Source organism: Takifugu rubripes, chromosome 18 (assembly GCF_901000725.2).
Source record: "Takifugu rubripes chromosome 18, fTakRub1.2, whole genome shotgun sequence".
In the NCBI taxonomy this organism is placed as follows: Eukaryota; Metazoa; Chordata; class Actinopteri; order Tetraodontiformes; family Tetraodontidae; genus Takifugu; species Takifugu rubripes.
In genome coordinates this window covers 2344151-2361500 of record NC_042302.1, presented here as the reverse complement: position 1 = coordinate 2361500, position 17350 = coordinate 2344151, and the positions used below count along the sequence as shown (strand labels likewise).

The 17350-nt window shown below is 44.9% G+C and overlaps 1 protein-coding gene across 1 annotated transcript in view; it reads right to left on the bottom strand.

Moving 5' to 3' along the window:
* Positions 1–2663: 2663 nt before the first annotated feature.
* LOC101065693 (thyrotropin-releasing hormone-degrading ectoenzyme) overlaps positions 2664–17350 on the bottom strand; it is a 49423-nt gene continuing 34736 nt past the window's right edge. Inside the window, exons 8-21 of the mRNA XM_029825738.1 lie at positions 16649–16786; positions 16462–16527; positions 15695–15760; positions 15315–15493; positions 13370–13458; positions 12865–12998; positions 12520–12575; positions 9747–9894; positions 9442–9545; positions 9198–9305; positions 6090–6257; positions 4872–5012; positions 4719–4800; positions 2664–3866 (exon numbers count right to left, since the gene is read on the bottom strand). Coding sequence (XP_029681598.1) covers positions 3723–3866; positions 4719–4800; positions 4872–5012; positions 6090–6257; positions 9198–9305; positions 9442–9545; positions 9747–9894; positions 12520–12575; positions 12865–12998; positions 13370–13458; positions 15315–15493; positions 15695–15760; positions 16462–16527; positions 16649–16786 — 1623 coding nt within the window. The 3' untranslated portion in view covers positions 2664–3722. The remainder of the gene's footprint in view (positions 3867–4718; positions 4801–4871; positions 5013–6089; positions 6258–9197; positions 9306–9441; positions 9546–9746; positions 9895–12519; positions 12576–12864; positions 12999–13369; positions 13459–15314; positions 15494–15694; positions 15761–16461; positions 16528–16648; positions 16787–17350) is intronic.

Genomic DNA, 17350 nt, shown 5'->3' with positions numbered 1-17350 from the left:
GCTATTTTCACTTGAGGAACATTTCCAAGCTCAGATCCTCCATCTCAAAGGCGCTTGAGATGATTGAGATGATTCTGTTCCCGCCGTCCAGAGCTGCAAGAATTCACTCCCACCAGTAAAAGTTCCCATCACGCTGGTTGAAGCAGAGCTACACTGGTTCCCAGTTCATCGTGGGACTCACTTTAATCTTTCAGATCTCATTTTTGGAGCATTTAATGGTCAGAGGCCTGTCTCTTAGCTCCTCCAATCAGTGCCTGTTCCAGTGATCGAGTCTTTCAATCAGTTAGCATTGAATCTTTTAAAAAGATCTAAAGAGGTTTATTTTGTGTGTGTGTGTGTGTGTGTGGTGACTTTTTTTGTGCTTTTTTATGTTCTTTTTGTTCTGTAGACACTTTGTGAATCCTTTCTGAGAGAAGTGCTAGAAATCCTATGTATTTCTTTCTTTCTCTCTCTCTCTCTCACACACACACAAACAAACACACACACACACACGCCGGGTCTCTGTCTCTTTATCCTGATTGGCTGCAGGTACCAGCTCACCACTGATGGGTCAGTAATTGTTGTTGTTTCTTCTGCTTCTGACTGAAGGCAAACCTCAAAGTGGGGAAACTCTGCTAATCTTGAGCTGGTTCAAAGCTAACGCCGCCCTGCTACAGCTGAGAAGACGGGATGGTATTTAAGAGGATGCTCAACGTCGTTGGACACTGTCGCACAACAGAACTGGTGCCGATTACCTCTGACGCAGATGTTCCCTGTGCCTCCAGGGGGCGCCACCGCGTCTTCACTCCAGCCACTGCTGTCGCATTCTAGAAACCGTATCGAGCATGCTAGCTAATGTTGAAAATCTTGACAAACAGAGATAACGCACACTGAGGAGCTAGTGTGTGTTTCCAGGAGGACTAGAGGCAAGATCGTTGCTCTGCAGAGATGATGATCAGAAATAAAATTAACTCTGTTTCCAGGGATAATTGAGCAAAAATGTGTATGTGTGTGTCGCCCGAGGAACATCAGCTCAACTTCCATTCATATTGAAATGAGGAGTATGAAAAGATGTGAAAGGAGGATTAGGAGATGTGTGGAAGGAAGGAAAAGCTGGATGAGGTGGAGGATGAGGATGAGTCAAAGGAGAGAAGAGGAGGAGTGCTGCTGAGGAGGAAGACTCATTCTCTCCCTCGGGAAGACCTGAGGTCCGTCAACAGCTGGAAGAGAATTAATGGAGTGCTAACTCCTGCTAACCCATGCTAACAGCAGATTGGGGTTAGAATTATTTAAGCGTTTCTCGTTCCTACCTCTGTTACCCTGGCAACCAGGCACAACAGAGTGTGCACGTGTGTTTTGCACAGGCAGCGTCCTGAATACCAAAATATGAATTTTAATAGCAAAATGCGGACATCTGACAGACCGTTGTTTGAAGGGTGAATCTTGGGTTTAAAAAAGTCCTTACAAGGGTAAAACTATGAGGATGTGTGTTGTGGACGGTCAGCTGGGGAACAGCTCTCTCTCTCTCTCTCATCTACTCTTCTTTTCTTCCGTCGCTCGCTGCAGCCTTCATTCGGTTTTCTGATTTTTGTTCTTTGGTGGCTGAATGTTTTATTTCACGGTCAAAGCGAAACCCGCAGAAGGTTGAAGATGCCAAAGTGTTCGGTGGGTGAGCGCTTGAATCGGCCGTCTTCCGCTCGTCCCCTCCCTCGCTTCCTGCCCCTCGTTCATCTGCTGCTCTGTGCAAGCTGGAGCCATGCTGAGTTTTCCCATGATGCTCTGGGAAAGACGTGAGTCGTGAGTCATTCATCAGGGAGGTGGCGCCATCCAGATACACTTGAGGTTGTCGGTTTGAATCCTGATGTCATGACTAACAAACAGAGCAACTTTATTTGTTCTTTTTTCTCTTTTCTGATAAAATGTCCATCTTTAGCCCAGCAGAATTCTAGAGTTTCATAATGGGAAATAAACGACGCAGCGAGCAGAGGAGTGTAAACGACCTTCAGCAACACCCTCGATCACCCAGGAAAGAGATGAGACACGCAACTCATCGTTTTATAAAAGCTCTTCATCAGCATTATGCTAACAGAAATGCTAAAATGTTGCATCTGAAGCAGACACCAGTTTAACCAGTTTAATAACATCCAATCAGAAAATACAGGAAATCACAGCAGTGGAAGCAGGAAGTCAGGCTGCAAGTTCCTGTTTCTGTCTTTTGGTCCACCACCACCACCACCACCATCATCATCAATATAATATGTATCTGCTTAAACATTTTCAAACTTTAATTTGGAACAACAGATTTTTACAGTGCATCATCACAGCCGGTTAATTGGTAAAGTTCTGAATAATTAAAGTTAATTGAACCTTTTCACATCCAAACAAACCATCATTATCATTAACCGAGGGCATCATTATTTCAGTTTTAATCATGATGATGACCACACACACACACACACACACACACACACTTGTCTTTATCAACCTGTGAGGGCACAATTCCCCACATTCTTTGTGAGGACCACCTTTTCCACTGATGTTACAATAGTGTTGTCCTCACAAATCCAGTAATACACACACACACACACACACACACACACCTCATATATGGCTCCATTATTATCACGGACATGGACAGTGAGGGAGGAGTGAGCGAACACGTTTGGAAATGCAAAGCGAACACGTTTGGAAATGTCAACATGGCTAAATTTAGTCAGTTTATTAAACTTCTGAATCAGAATTCTGCAGTTCTGTTTGCTACCCTGTAAAACATGTTGGTTCTGTTTTAAATTCCATCAGCAGAACCAGTCACAGCCAAGTTTTTTCCAGTGACAGAATTCTGGCCTGAGCTCCAGCTGGAAATCCTCTTGGTTTTGTGGTTCCTTGTGAGGGCGACATCCATCCTCACAAAATCCAGGAGTTATCCTCGGGCATTCTCCACTTCCATCTTTATTCCACACTTGAACAGGTCCTCATGCCCCAATACCCATGGAGAACATCACATCGTCTGCATATTGGAGAGTCTTTGTGGATAGTTTGTAGTCTGAGAAGCTCAGAGGTGGTGTTGGGGGTACAGAATGCTAGGATTGGGGGGGATGGGAAGCTTATCTCAACCACACATGATTTTCTCTGATATTTAGCTGCAGTTTTAACATAGTTTTGGCTCAAATTTCCCCAAATCAACCGCAGCAGGTTGACTGTGACAATTTTGATAAAGCACAAAGTTCATAAACAGCTGTCAGATTCATGCAGGGTCTCATCTGCGCATGTTCACCTATCAAACTGTTTCATGAAAAGTGTTTAAAGTTTTTGTTTGAAAGGCAAACTGGGCCTTAACTGGACTAAACTGGACAGATGTTCTGTCCACAAACACTATATCATAATAGTTAATGGTTAAACTCACTTGATCTAATGTGACGTCTCTGACAGGTTAGCATTGTCAGGAAGTTTGATTCTATACTTAATAATGTACAATGTTATGTTTTGGTCTTTAAATCAGTAAAGAGCCGCACTTACAGAACACAAGTTATTGTGTCACATATGCCAAATGATCAACTAGCATTTACTGGATTAATGATGTCCAGTTAGCTAGAAATGTGAGTCAGTTAAGTCCTGAAACAGTTTGTCTTAAAGTGAAACCAGTAGATAAACCCATTCACAGACCAGCATGTGTCACTTCCTTCGACTACACTGGTAAACTAGCGAGGCATTAGCATGAGCTTAGCAGATGGTTTGTAGTCCGTTCATAAGCTTGGAGGTTTGCGCAGCCATTGGTAAAACTGGTGCCGATGAAGGCGGTGCCAGCGGACGTTGCCTTCAACAATCTCCAGCGCTCGTGGCCATGCAGGCCCCGCCCCCACGCCACTGGACTGGATGAAGTCCTTTAACTAGAGAGAGAGAGAAAGAGAGACAGAGAGAGAGAGAGAGAGAAGGAGTAGAAACAGTTAGAGGCAATGAAAAAAAGGAGAAATGAGGAAGATGAAGGCACCGATGCTAATCACCAAGAGGCTAGTTGGACAACAATTATCCTAAATGCCGTCTTGTCGGAATATTATTACATTTGCAGGTTGGAGTTTGCTCATCACCAGTAAAATTGCATAGTCGATTTGCTAAGTGCTTTTCAGGCTGTGAAGGTCGAGAGTGAGGAGATGAAGGTCGCAGCAGTTAGAATGTTTTGAGAGTTTAGCTAAATTGAGCTTTAAATTAGTTTTTTTTTAAAAATGTTTTAGGGAAAACTGCGTGAAGGTAACCTGTCAGTGTCTGAGGAGAAACGAGGCTCCAAGTGAAAGTTTGTGTCAAAGGACGTAATTAAAGCAAGAAAGAGAAGCTTTTGTGAGGGATGGGGAGAAATGTGACTTTTCCCCTGAAAGTTGTGGACTGAGGAGGAAAGTTCAGACTTTGACAGATTCACTGGAGCACAAGAAGGAAATCAGCCTCCTTGCTTTAATATCGTTAACTCTGCTCTCCTTTCAGACTCCACTCCTCCATTCATCCCCTTTTTTCCTCCATACAACACGTTCCAGCACCAGTTTAATCTTCTGTGCTTCCAGCTGTGACACCAGGACAGAGTTTTTTCTTTGATTGGAAGCAGGACGATCTTTAGTCACGTCTGAAAACACTTAAAAATGTTAAAAGGGAACTTTGAGACTCAGGTTTTTTACTTAAGATATGAATATGAGGAGACTTTAGAAGAATGACATGAATCATAGAGAAGTCAGGGGAGCCTTTGGTAGTTTTACCTCTTGAAGTTCTCGTTCGGTGTTGAGGAACTCTGTGACTCCTCCAATTAGCTTTGAGTTCAAGAACAGAGCTTCACCGTACCTGGTGGGAGAGAGTGAGACTTTAGCGTGGCTGTTGTCAGCGTTTACGTGACAGTGGCGTCGCTCACTCACCGCGCGTTTAGGATGTCCCACTTTTCCCTGAAGTACCTCCAGGCGAGGTTTCGACCCTGAGGGTTTCGACCCACATGGATAATGACGTCAATCACGTCCTGCTCGGGGACGAGGTCAGAGGTCAGGGACAGGTTCAGCAACCTGGGAGACACAGGGACACCTTACATTCAATTAACATCTTAGTAACCATGGTAACCTGATGGCAGAGCTGTACTGACCCACTGTGACCAAAGGGCACAAAATAGCCCATCATTAAATACTTCTGCTAAAGAATGTAAGCTAACGTTATCAGGCTAAAGGTGATTTTGTCCTCCAGGCTAGCATCTGTCCTGTGAGTTTTCAAACCTGATAAGGGCCGACTGTAACTGTCTACGTGCTGCAATAGTTTGCCCTCAGCCTTATTTCATAATAAAACCGGTGCTGTATTACCACGCTAATCTTTGGTAGCATGATACAGTTTGCCTGGGGCGGCGTGCTACTTGTCTAAACAGCCGTAGCTGGACAGAAACATTAAAATGCTAAAATAAAGCTGACCTAAAGAAAATGGAGTATTTTCTCCAGCTGCTAATCTGTCAAACAGGCTCAGATTGTGCAGCCGCTCAAGTAGAACAGAGCTAAAGGTCAAGCGTTGGGGTTGAAATTGACATTTTGAAGTTTTGTTTCTTTGAGTCTTGCTGTAGGCGGCGTGCTGTCAAACCACCAGCTGCAGTAATCTGATTACAGTTGGCTGGCCGGAGATTGAGCCTGCGTGGCTTCTGCAATCCGAGATTGTAACGAATATCACATGACGACCGTGACACTCGCGACCCCAACGTTATGTCACATGATCATCTCCTCTGATGTCACGAGCTGCTTTCAGCTGAAAGCTCCTGAAGCAGAAGCAGAGGAACTTCTGATGAGGATCTGAGTTCAGAGCGTCCAGCTCTGTAATGGCCAGTCTGGCAAACATCAGGAAGAAAAATGGGTCTGCAGCGGCGCCGCTCTGTGTGCAGCTTTAGGGTTCAGATTGTTCTGAAAATGGATTTACTCTTTGGTCTTTTCTACAACTTGCTGAACACAATCGGTCTGCAACTCCTGATTGGACGGCTCCGGAGACAGTCCAGACTGTCCAGGACACATGACAACAGCCTGATTGTTCCGTAGCAGCCTCTAAAGAACCTCCAGATTACTGCGCTGCTTTGATCCAAACCAAGTCTGCTTTGATCTTCATGTTTGTACCTGTTGAGGAGAAAGACGTTGTCTGAGCAGGTCAGAGCCTCCAGCAGGATCTTCTTCTCCGAGACGGCGTTGGACGAGTGGAACTTCATCCAGATGAACTCCCACACGTCCTCGTCCATCAGGCTGACGCCGGTGCAGTAGACGATGTCTCTGATGTTGGGAGGAATCCTGCGAACGCACGTCGAGATTCAGGAAGAGGAAATCGAACCAACCCAAAACTGAATAGACTCAGTTACAGGATCAATCAGGAAATTTCCATCCATTTCCTCATCCCGCAGAACACCAGCAAGACTGTTTTTCCTCTTTTCTGACCGAACGGTCCAGAGTTCCAAAAAGTCGATTTTTATCTTGACACGAAATCAAACACATCGCGCGACCACGGTAACAAGATAGCTGATCATTACTGATCACTGTTGGCCTCCCTGCAGAGAACCGGCTCTAAAACCGCTGTCACACTGAAATTAGCGGGTCGATGGGGGATTTTCTAAACTCGGGTCGATCCACGTTGATCATTTGGACATGTTAACATCGCCGGCTGTAGCTGGTTTTTCTCCCTCTCACACGACATCGCCTCGACAACGTCGTCTTGTGGCGGAACACTGCGCGGTAAACGACGGACAGCATGGACGTCAGCGGGTCGATGCTCAGCGTTGTTGTTTCGTTCTGTAATTTTTTTTCCCGAATGTTAACGTAGCGAATCCGGATCTAATTTGTGGCTAATCTAAAAAGACTGGAATGGGCGACGATTGTCGTATTTATTGCCCCGGTGATAGGCTACCGTGGGAAGGAGTAACTCCCGAATAATTTGTCTAAAGAATTTTGTCAGAAAGTACATTTTTGTTCGCAAATACCGTCCGCGTGGCTTAAATTCCAGCCAGAATAGCAACAATATTTGTGTTCTTCCTAACAGTTTCACAAAGAATGAATAAACTGGGTCTAGATTGTTATTGTTAGGCAACATCGCTGCGATGCTTCCATTCAGTGGTTGCAGTTGGACAGAAATGTTCCGTGGCTCGTTTGGCATCGTCAGCAGGGCTCGACAACAGTGGAGGACGGGGGAGGGGGCACCGGTGGTGTAGATAGCTGGAGATGCTGAGGAGCTTCAGCTAGCGGCTCGGCTCAGTGAGCAATTTGCTAAAGTTTATAATAAGGCCACTCAAAGAGTCCCAAGCTGGCAACATCGCCATAAATAACCGAGTCCGTGCTCAGTGTCCGGGATCTGCTCCCGAATCTTTCAGAGGCCGAACAGCTTGCGGATCTCTTTGAGTTTGAGTTGTTGGACTGATTTTTTTTTTTTTAAATGGGAAAAGAAATCTCTGCCCTTTAGAGACCAGTCTATGCTGACAGGATGTTCAGTGACAAAATCACAACGCGACATTCAGGTGCATCAATGTCATTGGGTAATTTAACGGGACAGCTTTCATACAGGCGAGCTGAAGCGCTAATTTCCTGGGTCGTTTGCAGAGTCATTTCGCCGTGACAACCATTCCACGATGCCAAAAAGAGCTGCGTTGACCCGGGACAGCGCCGGATTTCCGTGCAGTGTGAAAGGGGCTTAGAACACAACGGTGCCCCCACTACATACTCTAAACCAGAAAAAGGGTGTGTGTGTGTGTGTGTCTGTGCTTGACCTACATTGTTAGTAAAGTAAAAAAAGAAAAATCATGACAATACAGTGCTCAGCTGGCTGCCCGTGTGTGTGTGTGTGTGTGTGTGTGTGTGTGTGTGTGTGTGTGTGTGTGTGAACCTTGTTCTTAAGTGGAGCATCTCTAAAATGATTTCCCAGGTTGGTGGATGACGCACTTGTCGCTGGTTCACTCCACACAACATGCATGCACACACACACACACACACACACACACACCACTGTGGGATGACAGCAGTAGACTGTCTCCATGTCATGTGACATCTCAATCAAACATGATAATGTGGAATGTGGCTATGAAGACCTGACTGAAAACGCGCAGCCCTGACAAACTTCAGGCGTTTTCAAGTTAATTGTTGATTTTTTTCTGTGATGTGGGCAGGAGGCCCCACCTCTGGCACGCTGTGGTACCCAGCATGAGCTCACAGAGGAACGGGTCAGTGAAAAAGGTTGTGCACGAGCAAGGACGTGCACTCTTTAAAGAATCCCATTTCCCTGTCAGGTCCCTGGTGCCCGCCGCACAACGCCAGCATCTGTTTCCATTGGATTAGCTGTTTTGAATCAATATTTGCAGATGTTGTTCGGGGTCTGGTGTGAGCGGACCACCAAGCCTCACGTGAAAGGAAGAGAGTTAAAGTCAAAAAGGAGAGAAAACTATCGTTCGACTACAGAACGGGATGATGGGTAATGTGTCACACATCGTGTCTTTTGTGTCAGTTATTGTGTCAGTTATCTTATAATGATCAATATGACACAGATTGCTGGCTAGAATTCCCAGCAAATTATGTTAGATAAACGCACAACAAACACAGACACACATGTGCTGCAGTACCATCGTGCGCCTTGGGGGCAGTGTTGAGCACTAGAGAAACGTCAGGCTAAACAGAAAGGACAGCAGTGAAGGTTTGGGCGATATTACCACTTTGGAGCATATAAAACGAACCCCCCAAAAATAACATTATTTAAAATATTTCATCCATTCAGAGGAGCAGACAGATACACATCTGTTTTTATTTGGCTTTGTGTCCCTTTAATAAGCCCAACTCCATTAGATCCACTCATGTCAAAGTGACAGATTATATATTGTATGTCAGGTTTATTTTTTCATTCAAAATTGCAAGTCCTCTTAGCACAGTTGAAAATAATCCAAACGTTGGACTTTTATTTTGAAAAATTTCGGGATATACTTTTTTCTCTTTGCACCTGACTGACTGTCCTCCACGTGTTGCACCGTGCCAGAATGCTGCAACGTGCTCTAAAATAGAAGTCCCGCTCAATTTTTCAGAGCTGCAGCCACAACCAGTGTTTTAGGGGTGACATTCAAGTTCACTGAAGATGTAGATGTATGCTTGTAAGCCCACAAACAAAAGGAGGAAGTAACAGACTAGACACACACAGAACTATGAGACCAGAGATGCTAATGCTGTACCCAGTGTTTCTAGCTCCAGCGTGTGCTCTTTTACCTGTTCTTGTTGCTGGAGATCCAGTCAGAGATGTAGGCGACAGCTTGCCGGTGACACTGTTTGTTCCCGAAGCTACAGGCTAGCATGATGAGCTCCCGCTGCAACTCCCTGATGCACAAGAAGTTCAGTTAGCATCAGCAAAGAGAGCAACTACTGGAGCAGACTGAGTCGTTTCAGGAAATACACAACCATTAATGTCATATAAACGAAAGAGTTTGCGTGTGTGTGAGGATGTGTCACGTACTCAGTCTGGTATGAAGCCTGCAACATGTTTCCCTCATTACCAGGAACACTGGTTGGCCAACCCATCTGATGATACCGAGCAGCAACCTGCTTTAGCACGTAGTCCTGATGACACACACACACACACACACACACACACACACACACACACACACACACACACACACACACACACACACCTAATATTAATTCAGATCAGATGTTTGTGTCATTAGTGCTGACACCACTTTAATCTTCTAAAAGTGGACTGGTGCTGATTGATTCAGAGCAGTAGTTGATTGATTGATTGATTGAGTGACTGATTACACTGAACAAGCTGTATTCATCAGTTCGGTCCAGCAGTTTGTCCAGCTGGTAAAGCGCTCGGCTGGCTGAATGCCATGGCAGGAAGGACGTCTCCTCCGGCAGATAGCCAATCAGCTGCAGGGGAATGCTTTGTGGGAGGTACCCAGCCCTGAGAGACAGAAAGACAGGGAGAGAGGGACAGAGACAGGGAGAGAGGGACAGAGACAGGGAGAGAGGGACAGGGAGAGAGGGACAGAGACAGAAAGAGAGGGACAGAGACAGGGACAGAGAGACAGGGAGAGAGGGACAGAGACAGGGAGAGAGGGAGAGGGACAGAGACAGGGAGAGAGAGACAGGGAGAGAGGGACAGAGACAGGAAGAGAGAGACAGGGAGAGAGGGACAGAGACAGGGAGAGAGGGACAGAGACAGGGAGAGAGAGACAGGGAGAGAGGGACAGAGAGACAGGGAGAGAGGGACAGAGACAGGGAGAGAGAGACAGGGAGAGAGGGACAGAGAGACAGGGAGAGAGGGACAGAGACAGGAAGAGAGGGACAGAGACAGGAAGAGAGGGACAGAGAGACAGAAAGAGAGGGACAGAGAGACAGGGAGAGAGGGACAGAGAGACAGGGAGAGAGGGACAGAGACAGGGAGAGAGGGACAGAGACAGGGAGGGAGACAGAGAGACCATCACCGACAACACTCATCACATGACAGCGATGATGTTCTTTGATGTCCTTTCAAATTCCCACTCTCTAAATTACATTGGCTAAACATTGACCTGACACGTTAATTTATAACTTTTCTGAACATTTAAAGATCAGACAGCCTCAGTGTGTGTGTGTGTGTGTGTGTGTGTGTGTGTGTGTGTGTACAGTAGAAATGCTTTGGATGGGGTTTACCTCTGCTCAGCTGTCACAGCTTTATGAATATTGATGAGTTTCCTCCTGAATTCATTAACAATGATGTTTTTTCTATATATTTTTTGGGGGGGTCAGTTCATGAGTATTAATGAGGTGGGCAGTCGAGGTCAGTGGATGTTAGCTGTCAGCCGCTGTGATTGACAGGTGAACAAAGAAGTTGTGTGTTTTTGACTTACGGGAAGTAAATCTGTTTATGATAAGACTTTTAGCAGCTCAGGAAACTAAGTCGTACACTTATTTCCATAATCTTCCACTTCTTCATCCTCAACGCTCATCTTCATTCCCATCATGCACCTGGCCTGTGCAACATTACCATAATCCACCCGACTTTGCTCGCACTTCCTGTTTACAACAACTGATGGGATTCAGCATGAAGGCAAGGGCAGAAATGGTGTCACCGTGGCAACAGCCCCTGCCTCATTTATTGGTCTGAAAGGATTTTTTGGATTTGGAGGAGCAAAGGTGAACTCTTTTGTCCAGAAATTTCCCTATTTGGTCGACTGCAGAACTAAGATTAAAACATACAATGATAACTGGCTGAAACGCTAGACAAATACTGTGATCCCCAGTGACCACATCTGGCCGAGATTTGCTGAATTTCTTAATCAATCAGCCACGCATTAACGCTTGTACCTTTACCCCACATGAGCAGGCTAGTCTATGTAGCCGAACATTAGCAATGGCCTAAAAAAAAGTGCATGTGAATATTTGCTAGTGGATCTTGCTGTTAAACTGTGTTCATGAAATACTGTGGACCAAACGCGACCACCAGAACCAGTCAGTAAGATCAGGTCAGTTTAACATATCAAAGAAAATGAGATGAAAAGAACGCCCTTCTGCACAGGCCACATTACATTACAGCCATGATGTCACCATGGAAATAACAGGCTTGGAGGGGGCGGGGCTGTCAACCCACCAAGGGGCGGGGCTGTGGCACAGTTCCTAAACATGCTGTTGTTACCCATCAGCCACAATTACAGCCATTTTCCTCCAATAACAACAGGTTTCACAACTTTTCTCTCAATCAGGAAAACAAAAATACACCCTAATGATGGCCACTATTACCATAGCAACAGATACAGACAGATACAGAAGCCTGTTTGTTTCTGTAACCATTAATGGCGCAGTTTCTTGCCCTGTACAGGTAAAGAAACAACCCCCACTGATATCAACACACAAACACACATGGCTGCAATAAAATCATAAAATATATATAAAGAATTATTGTCCCGCAGCTCCTGTTTGTCCTCTAGAACTGCTGATGTACATGAATGTGGACATACATGTGATGCTGCTCAGTCAACAAAATATTGACTCCTCATCGCTTTAAAGAGGCAGAGAGAAGTCAGAAAGCAAAAAAAAACCCTGCAGTAATCCTCCATCCATCCACCGAGTGGCACTCATCAAACTTTGTGTGCGTGTCTGTGTGTGTACGTGCACTCTGAGCCGAACTCAGTCTATAAACCTGAATGAGAAGCGCTGAGTCTGTCAAAGAGGATTTATGGCAGCACAAAAGCAGCAGCTGAAAGGATGATGACACCTCTGAAATAAATCTGTGTGTTCAGAATAGTCGCTCCATCAGAACAGACGTATCTGTGGGACACACACCCTCACACCTGCCCAGCACAGTCTGACTGTAATAAAACCGGACGGAAGCAATAGATGAGGCTCAGCCGCAGTCTCCGTCTAGGCCCTGATGTCAGAGAGCGGATCTGTGCGTCACTTGTGTTTAATTGAATGAAAGCTGCTGCTTGTCTAAATTAAATCTTTTTTACACCAAAAGGATGAGTGGATTACAGAACAGTTTTTTTTTGCTATGATTGTATTAATGGTGAACTGTTCCTCATACTGGGCGCCGTGTTGGATTACTCACCTGGCCAAGTTGAAGGTGTCATCGATGAGGCCGGCTCTGTTCCCAACAGAGATGGTCTGAGAGACAGAGGAAGCGAGTGAGAACCAGGCTAACGTTCAGAACGTGTAGCTGAAACCTACTGCAGCCGGTTATATCAAAATGACTAAAATCAATTATAATTTGTGCTTTCAATTTTTATTCATAAATCAAAGAAACAAAAGCTATGGTACAAGATACTGCCACATCTGTACTTCAGTGTTTTTTCTGAAGATTTTAATGTGACCAGAGCTACAACACCATGTGCCACCAGCAGGGGGCCGCTGATGTTCTGCCAGTTTTACAGTGACGTATTTCATTAAAACGCACCTGATGGTTGTCATGGAGCTGCTGGATCAGCAGTTTCCAGTTCTGGAGGTCATAGTTGACACGGAAGTACCCTGTTTGATTGATGTTGCCTAGCAACCAGGTTTTGTCATCCATCGCACCAATCCTGTGGGTTTCTGAGATGAAAATAAATGAAAACAGAACATTTTCATCCAAATCTAAACTGTTATTGAGAGTCAGCCTCTATGCAGATGATGTTGTGATGATTGTTTCTCACTGAGCTGAGGTTTATGTAATAAAAAGCTAGAAATATTCCCCAGAAATATCAAGAGTATAGAGAAAAACCGCGGTCGAGTTCAGCTACTTCACACATTGCAAAAACCAACTAATTTAAGCTCGAAAACATCGTTAACACCAGAAGATAAAAGTGAAGTTAGTGTTGATTAAAGTTACAGCTGAAAATCACAGGAGCTTCATTAAAATTTAACAGAGATGAAGAACAACAGTTGGTGACAAACACCATTCAGCACCTCCTTCAGCACCGTACCTGTCCTGTTGTTGATCCAGATGAGCGTCTCCAAACCAACGGTGGATGCGTTGCCAACGGCGACTGTCAGCGGCACCTGCCAGAGGGAACTGCATAGAGTGGAGAGTGATGTCAGACCTTTACACTTTCAGTTATCATCAGCCAGAATCTGCGGCGGCAGGAGGTGTCTGAGGGTCTGTGGGGTGTGTGTTCAGGGTCTGCTGCGATGCTGGAGGCAGTAAAACCATTCTGAGGCGGCAGATTTTCTCCAAATTGCATCAGAGCTCAGAGTTAATCGCAGCGTTTTTCTTGGCTCCGGAGACGTAGAAGAGATGAGAGGGTCATGAAAACCAGAAGGACAGAACCATGTGGAAGCAAAACACCATTTTAATCTAAAGAACCAACAAATCCTGATATATTAAAAACCTCAAGATCTATTCTGACGTCACTTTGTTTGATCTCCAGATCTTTCATCTACATCAGTTCAATAATTCAGATTAGAGCTGAAATAATCTTATTACCAAAAATCAGTCAGTTTCATCTGTGGTTGGTCTGTTTTTACAGATTTACACTGAATCTGGAACCAGAGGCTGTAAACACACACACACACACACACACACACACGCACACACACGTGCACACACACACACACATGGATTAAAGGGTCTTTAGTCTCATTAAAATCTGGTGACTCACTTGTTTACAGTCTCATCGATTTGATTCATATTTTAATTAAAGTGGATTTTAATTACAGACACTAAACCCTGTGTTTGTGCGTGTGTGTGTGTGTGTGGTCGGTCAGGGTCACTTTAACACCACCAGCCAGTAAGATCCATTTAAAATCCCATAAGGGCTGTCTGTCGCCGTGGGAAACCAGGGATCAATAATACTGCAGTGACTAAATATTTAAGATGATATTTATATCAGCATGATTGAGTGCACAGGAGTGCACTTCAGTCACACACACACACACACACTCACGCCCACACACACATGTTCCTTTTAAAGACTCTTTGATGTGATTTAGTTTGGTTGTTAAAGGTTACGTTGACCATAAACGGTGTTTACAGCCGGCGCGCTCATCATGGAGTTCATCTCTGTTCTGGTAGAGGACAGAAAAATGATGCCATTACAGCTGAAGCGGGTTCCTCAATGCCTCATTCCATGGCTGCACACAGGAAGTTTATCAGTTGCAAGAGGAAACATTCTGTCAGCAGCTCCGGGAACGTGAAAAATGAACCTGGCACGGAAAATGTGTTCCACGGTTCCTGTGGTGAAAGTTCTGCTCCGTTCTACAGCTGAAACTTCCTCCAAACCTGCTATTCTCCTCACTTTTCTGCTTCGATCAGTCGTGTTTTTCCGCATGTCAGGAAGTTTCTGGGTTTAGATCAGAACTCTGCTGGGCAGAATACAGGTTTCCAGGGCAGCCACGGCAGCCTCTGACAGGCATGACGGCTAAAGCAACAGCGGCATTATCCAAATATGTCTGAAAAAGAACCCAGACTTCACCTGTAACAAATCATCATTGAGTCACCAGCATCAGTATAAAAACATGGAACAAAGAAGAGGAAGTGAACGAGGAGGTCTGAGTGGGTCTGAGTCGCTATAAATGTCAGAACTCTGCATGAAAACGTGACAGAAAGATGAGAGAGAGTGAAAACAGCCACAACAGGTGGAGAAAAGAGGAGAGGAGCTGATGAAGTATTGATGCAGGAGGAAATGGGTCGATGAAAGAGCGCGGGGAAACGGCTGTATGCCGTGAAGAGCGTGAATAAAAGATGAATAGAATCAAAAATAAATGAAATATAAATGATACAGAGCCGTTAAATGAAGTGAAAACAGGAGTTTTCTGGGTAAGAAGAGGCTACAAACTCGACTCCTCCAGGTGATACAAAGATGTTCAGTGATGCGACACACTAACATTACCAACACACTGAAGATAACATGAACTGAGGATGAATTTTACCTGTAGTTGTTTCTGACTTCCTGTCCATACAGGAAGTGCTCCTGGCTGACTGTGATGTAATGAGTGAACAGCTGCTCTGATTGGTTCTTGCTGATGGTGATAACAGGGTATCCCATTTGTAGAGTCCACCTGTCCATCATGCCTCCGATGTCAATGTCCCGCCCCTCTGAGCGCATGGCCTGGACAGAAACGCCTCATTTAAACGTTGAAACCCATTGCGTTGATCGTTCACACGAGTTTTAATTTAACTGAGAAGGGATTTAAAATCACAAACAGCAAAACAGCTGTCAGTCACATTACCATGGAAACAAGCCTTTACCCCTCATGTTGGATAAATAACAGCACCCGAAGTGCCTTTGAGCCACACAGGCGAGTCTCACCTGAGAGAGTTTGCTCCACAGGTCGTCTCTGGCTGCGTTACCATACATGTGACTCAGCAGATAATCCTGAAAACCCAGAAGGTTGATCAATTCACAGAGATCAAACACATGAGACAGGAAATGACACCACTGAAAAGACTGATCACATTACAAGCTGTGACTGTCATCCATGTGTCAAAGGCTCTTATAACCACGTTGGGTCACCACCAGCTGTAATTGTAGCTGATGCTTAAAGACTATTTGATAAAGCTCCCATGATGCTTTAGGTGCAGCTGGGAGGCTTGATGTTGATATAATCTCATCTCTGTTCTGCTGTGTCAGGAGATTTTTTTTTTAATAGAATCTTGTTCTCAGTGTTCCAGGTCACACAAAGTTTTTAGAATCAGAACACTGTGTGTTTCTGTGTGCGTGTGCATTTTCTTAGTGTGACACTCTCCAGGTTGGCTTCCTGGATTCCACCTGGTGGCTGCTGGTGTGCTTGTGTATGTTTCTCAGATATTAGCCAGCGTGTTAGCAGCGAGCAGCAAATCACTGATGTGTGTGAATGATTCAGCAGAAAATTCAAACGAATCCCTTCATGACCAGACTGTCTAATTAATTTATCTGTAGGTTTTTATTCATGTTTAATTTTGTTTGAGGCCTGTTTATTTGCTGCACATGGAGGAAACAGAAACTTGTAGACGGATGGGCCCTGCTCTTTTGAACGCTCTCTGGTCTTTTGTTCTGAGAAAACACCTGATTGAAACAGCTGGACCACATCAACTTACGTTGAGTCCTTTCTGAAACAGCGACTGTCCCATCACGTTAGCTAGCATCCGGATCAACGCTGCCCCCTAGCACAGAGACACATTTAGGAATATTAAGAGAATGACGTCAAATATAGTTTTGTCATTTCCACTTAGCCCCTAAGCTAATGGAGATGTTAGCCGCTATTTTACTGGCTAGCTCCCTTACTTTCTTGTAGGCGATCCAATCGAAGACGCGGTCAATGTCCGTCGCCCTCTCCACTTCTTGTGAGATTGGGTGGGAAGAGCTTAAACCGTCCAGTAGCATCACCTCATGGAGGACATCAGTAAGGAAGCGTTGTTTCTCCTGTGAACAGCCACTCTACATCATGTCTGAGGACTAAATAACTCTTTCAGAAACACCTGCTTCAAAACATCCTTCTCACCACAGAACATGTCACCTTTCTAACACGTATGCAGATGACACATTCTCGCAGCAGAACATGCCACCTGCATAAGTTCTAGGAAGGAGGAGTATTTCCTCCTGAGCCTTTATTCCGAGCACTGGAATTGGGCTAAATCCAGGGAATTGTGGCTGAGACTAAGCAACGTATTACAGTGTTTACTGTGGAGATGCACTGTTGATGAATCGCCTCCTGTTACGACTCTGGCTGATTAACTCAGTCATTAATTAAGCACATGAACGCAGTGTCTGATTAGACCTGGCTAATGCCTGGACCGTTGGATCAGGCGTCTTCCTGATGAGCGTTTTCCTTCAAACTGAGGTTTAGTGTAACCTTTGAGCAAAAGTTCTCAGCTTTGTATCCTTCAAGCTGTTTAAACATCTCTGTACTGATGAGCAAGCTCCTTGGCTCCCATTGGACGTTATTCAGATTCATGAAAGAAAGATGACGTGTGAGCAGAGTTGACT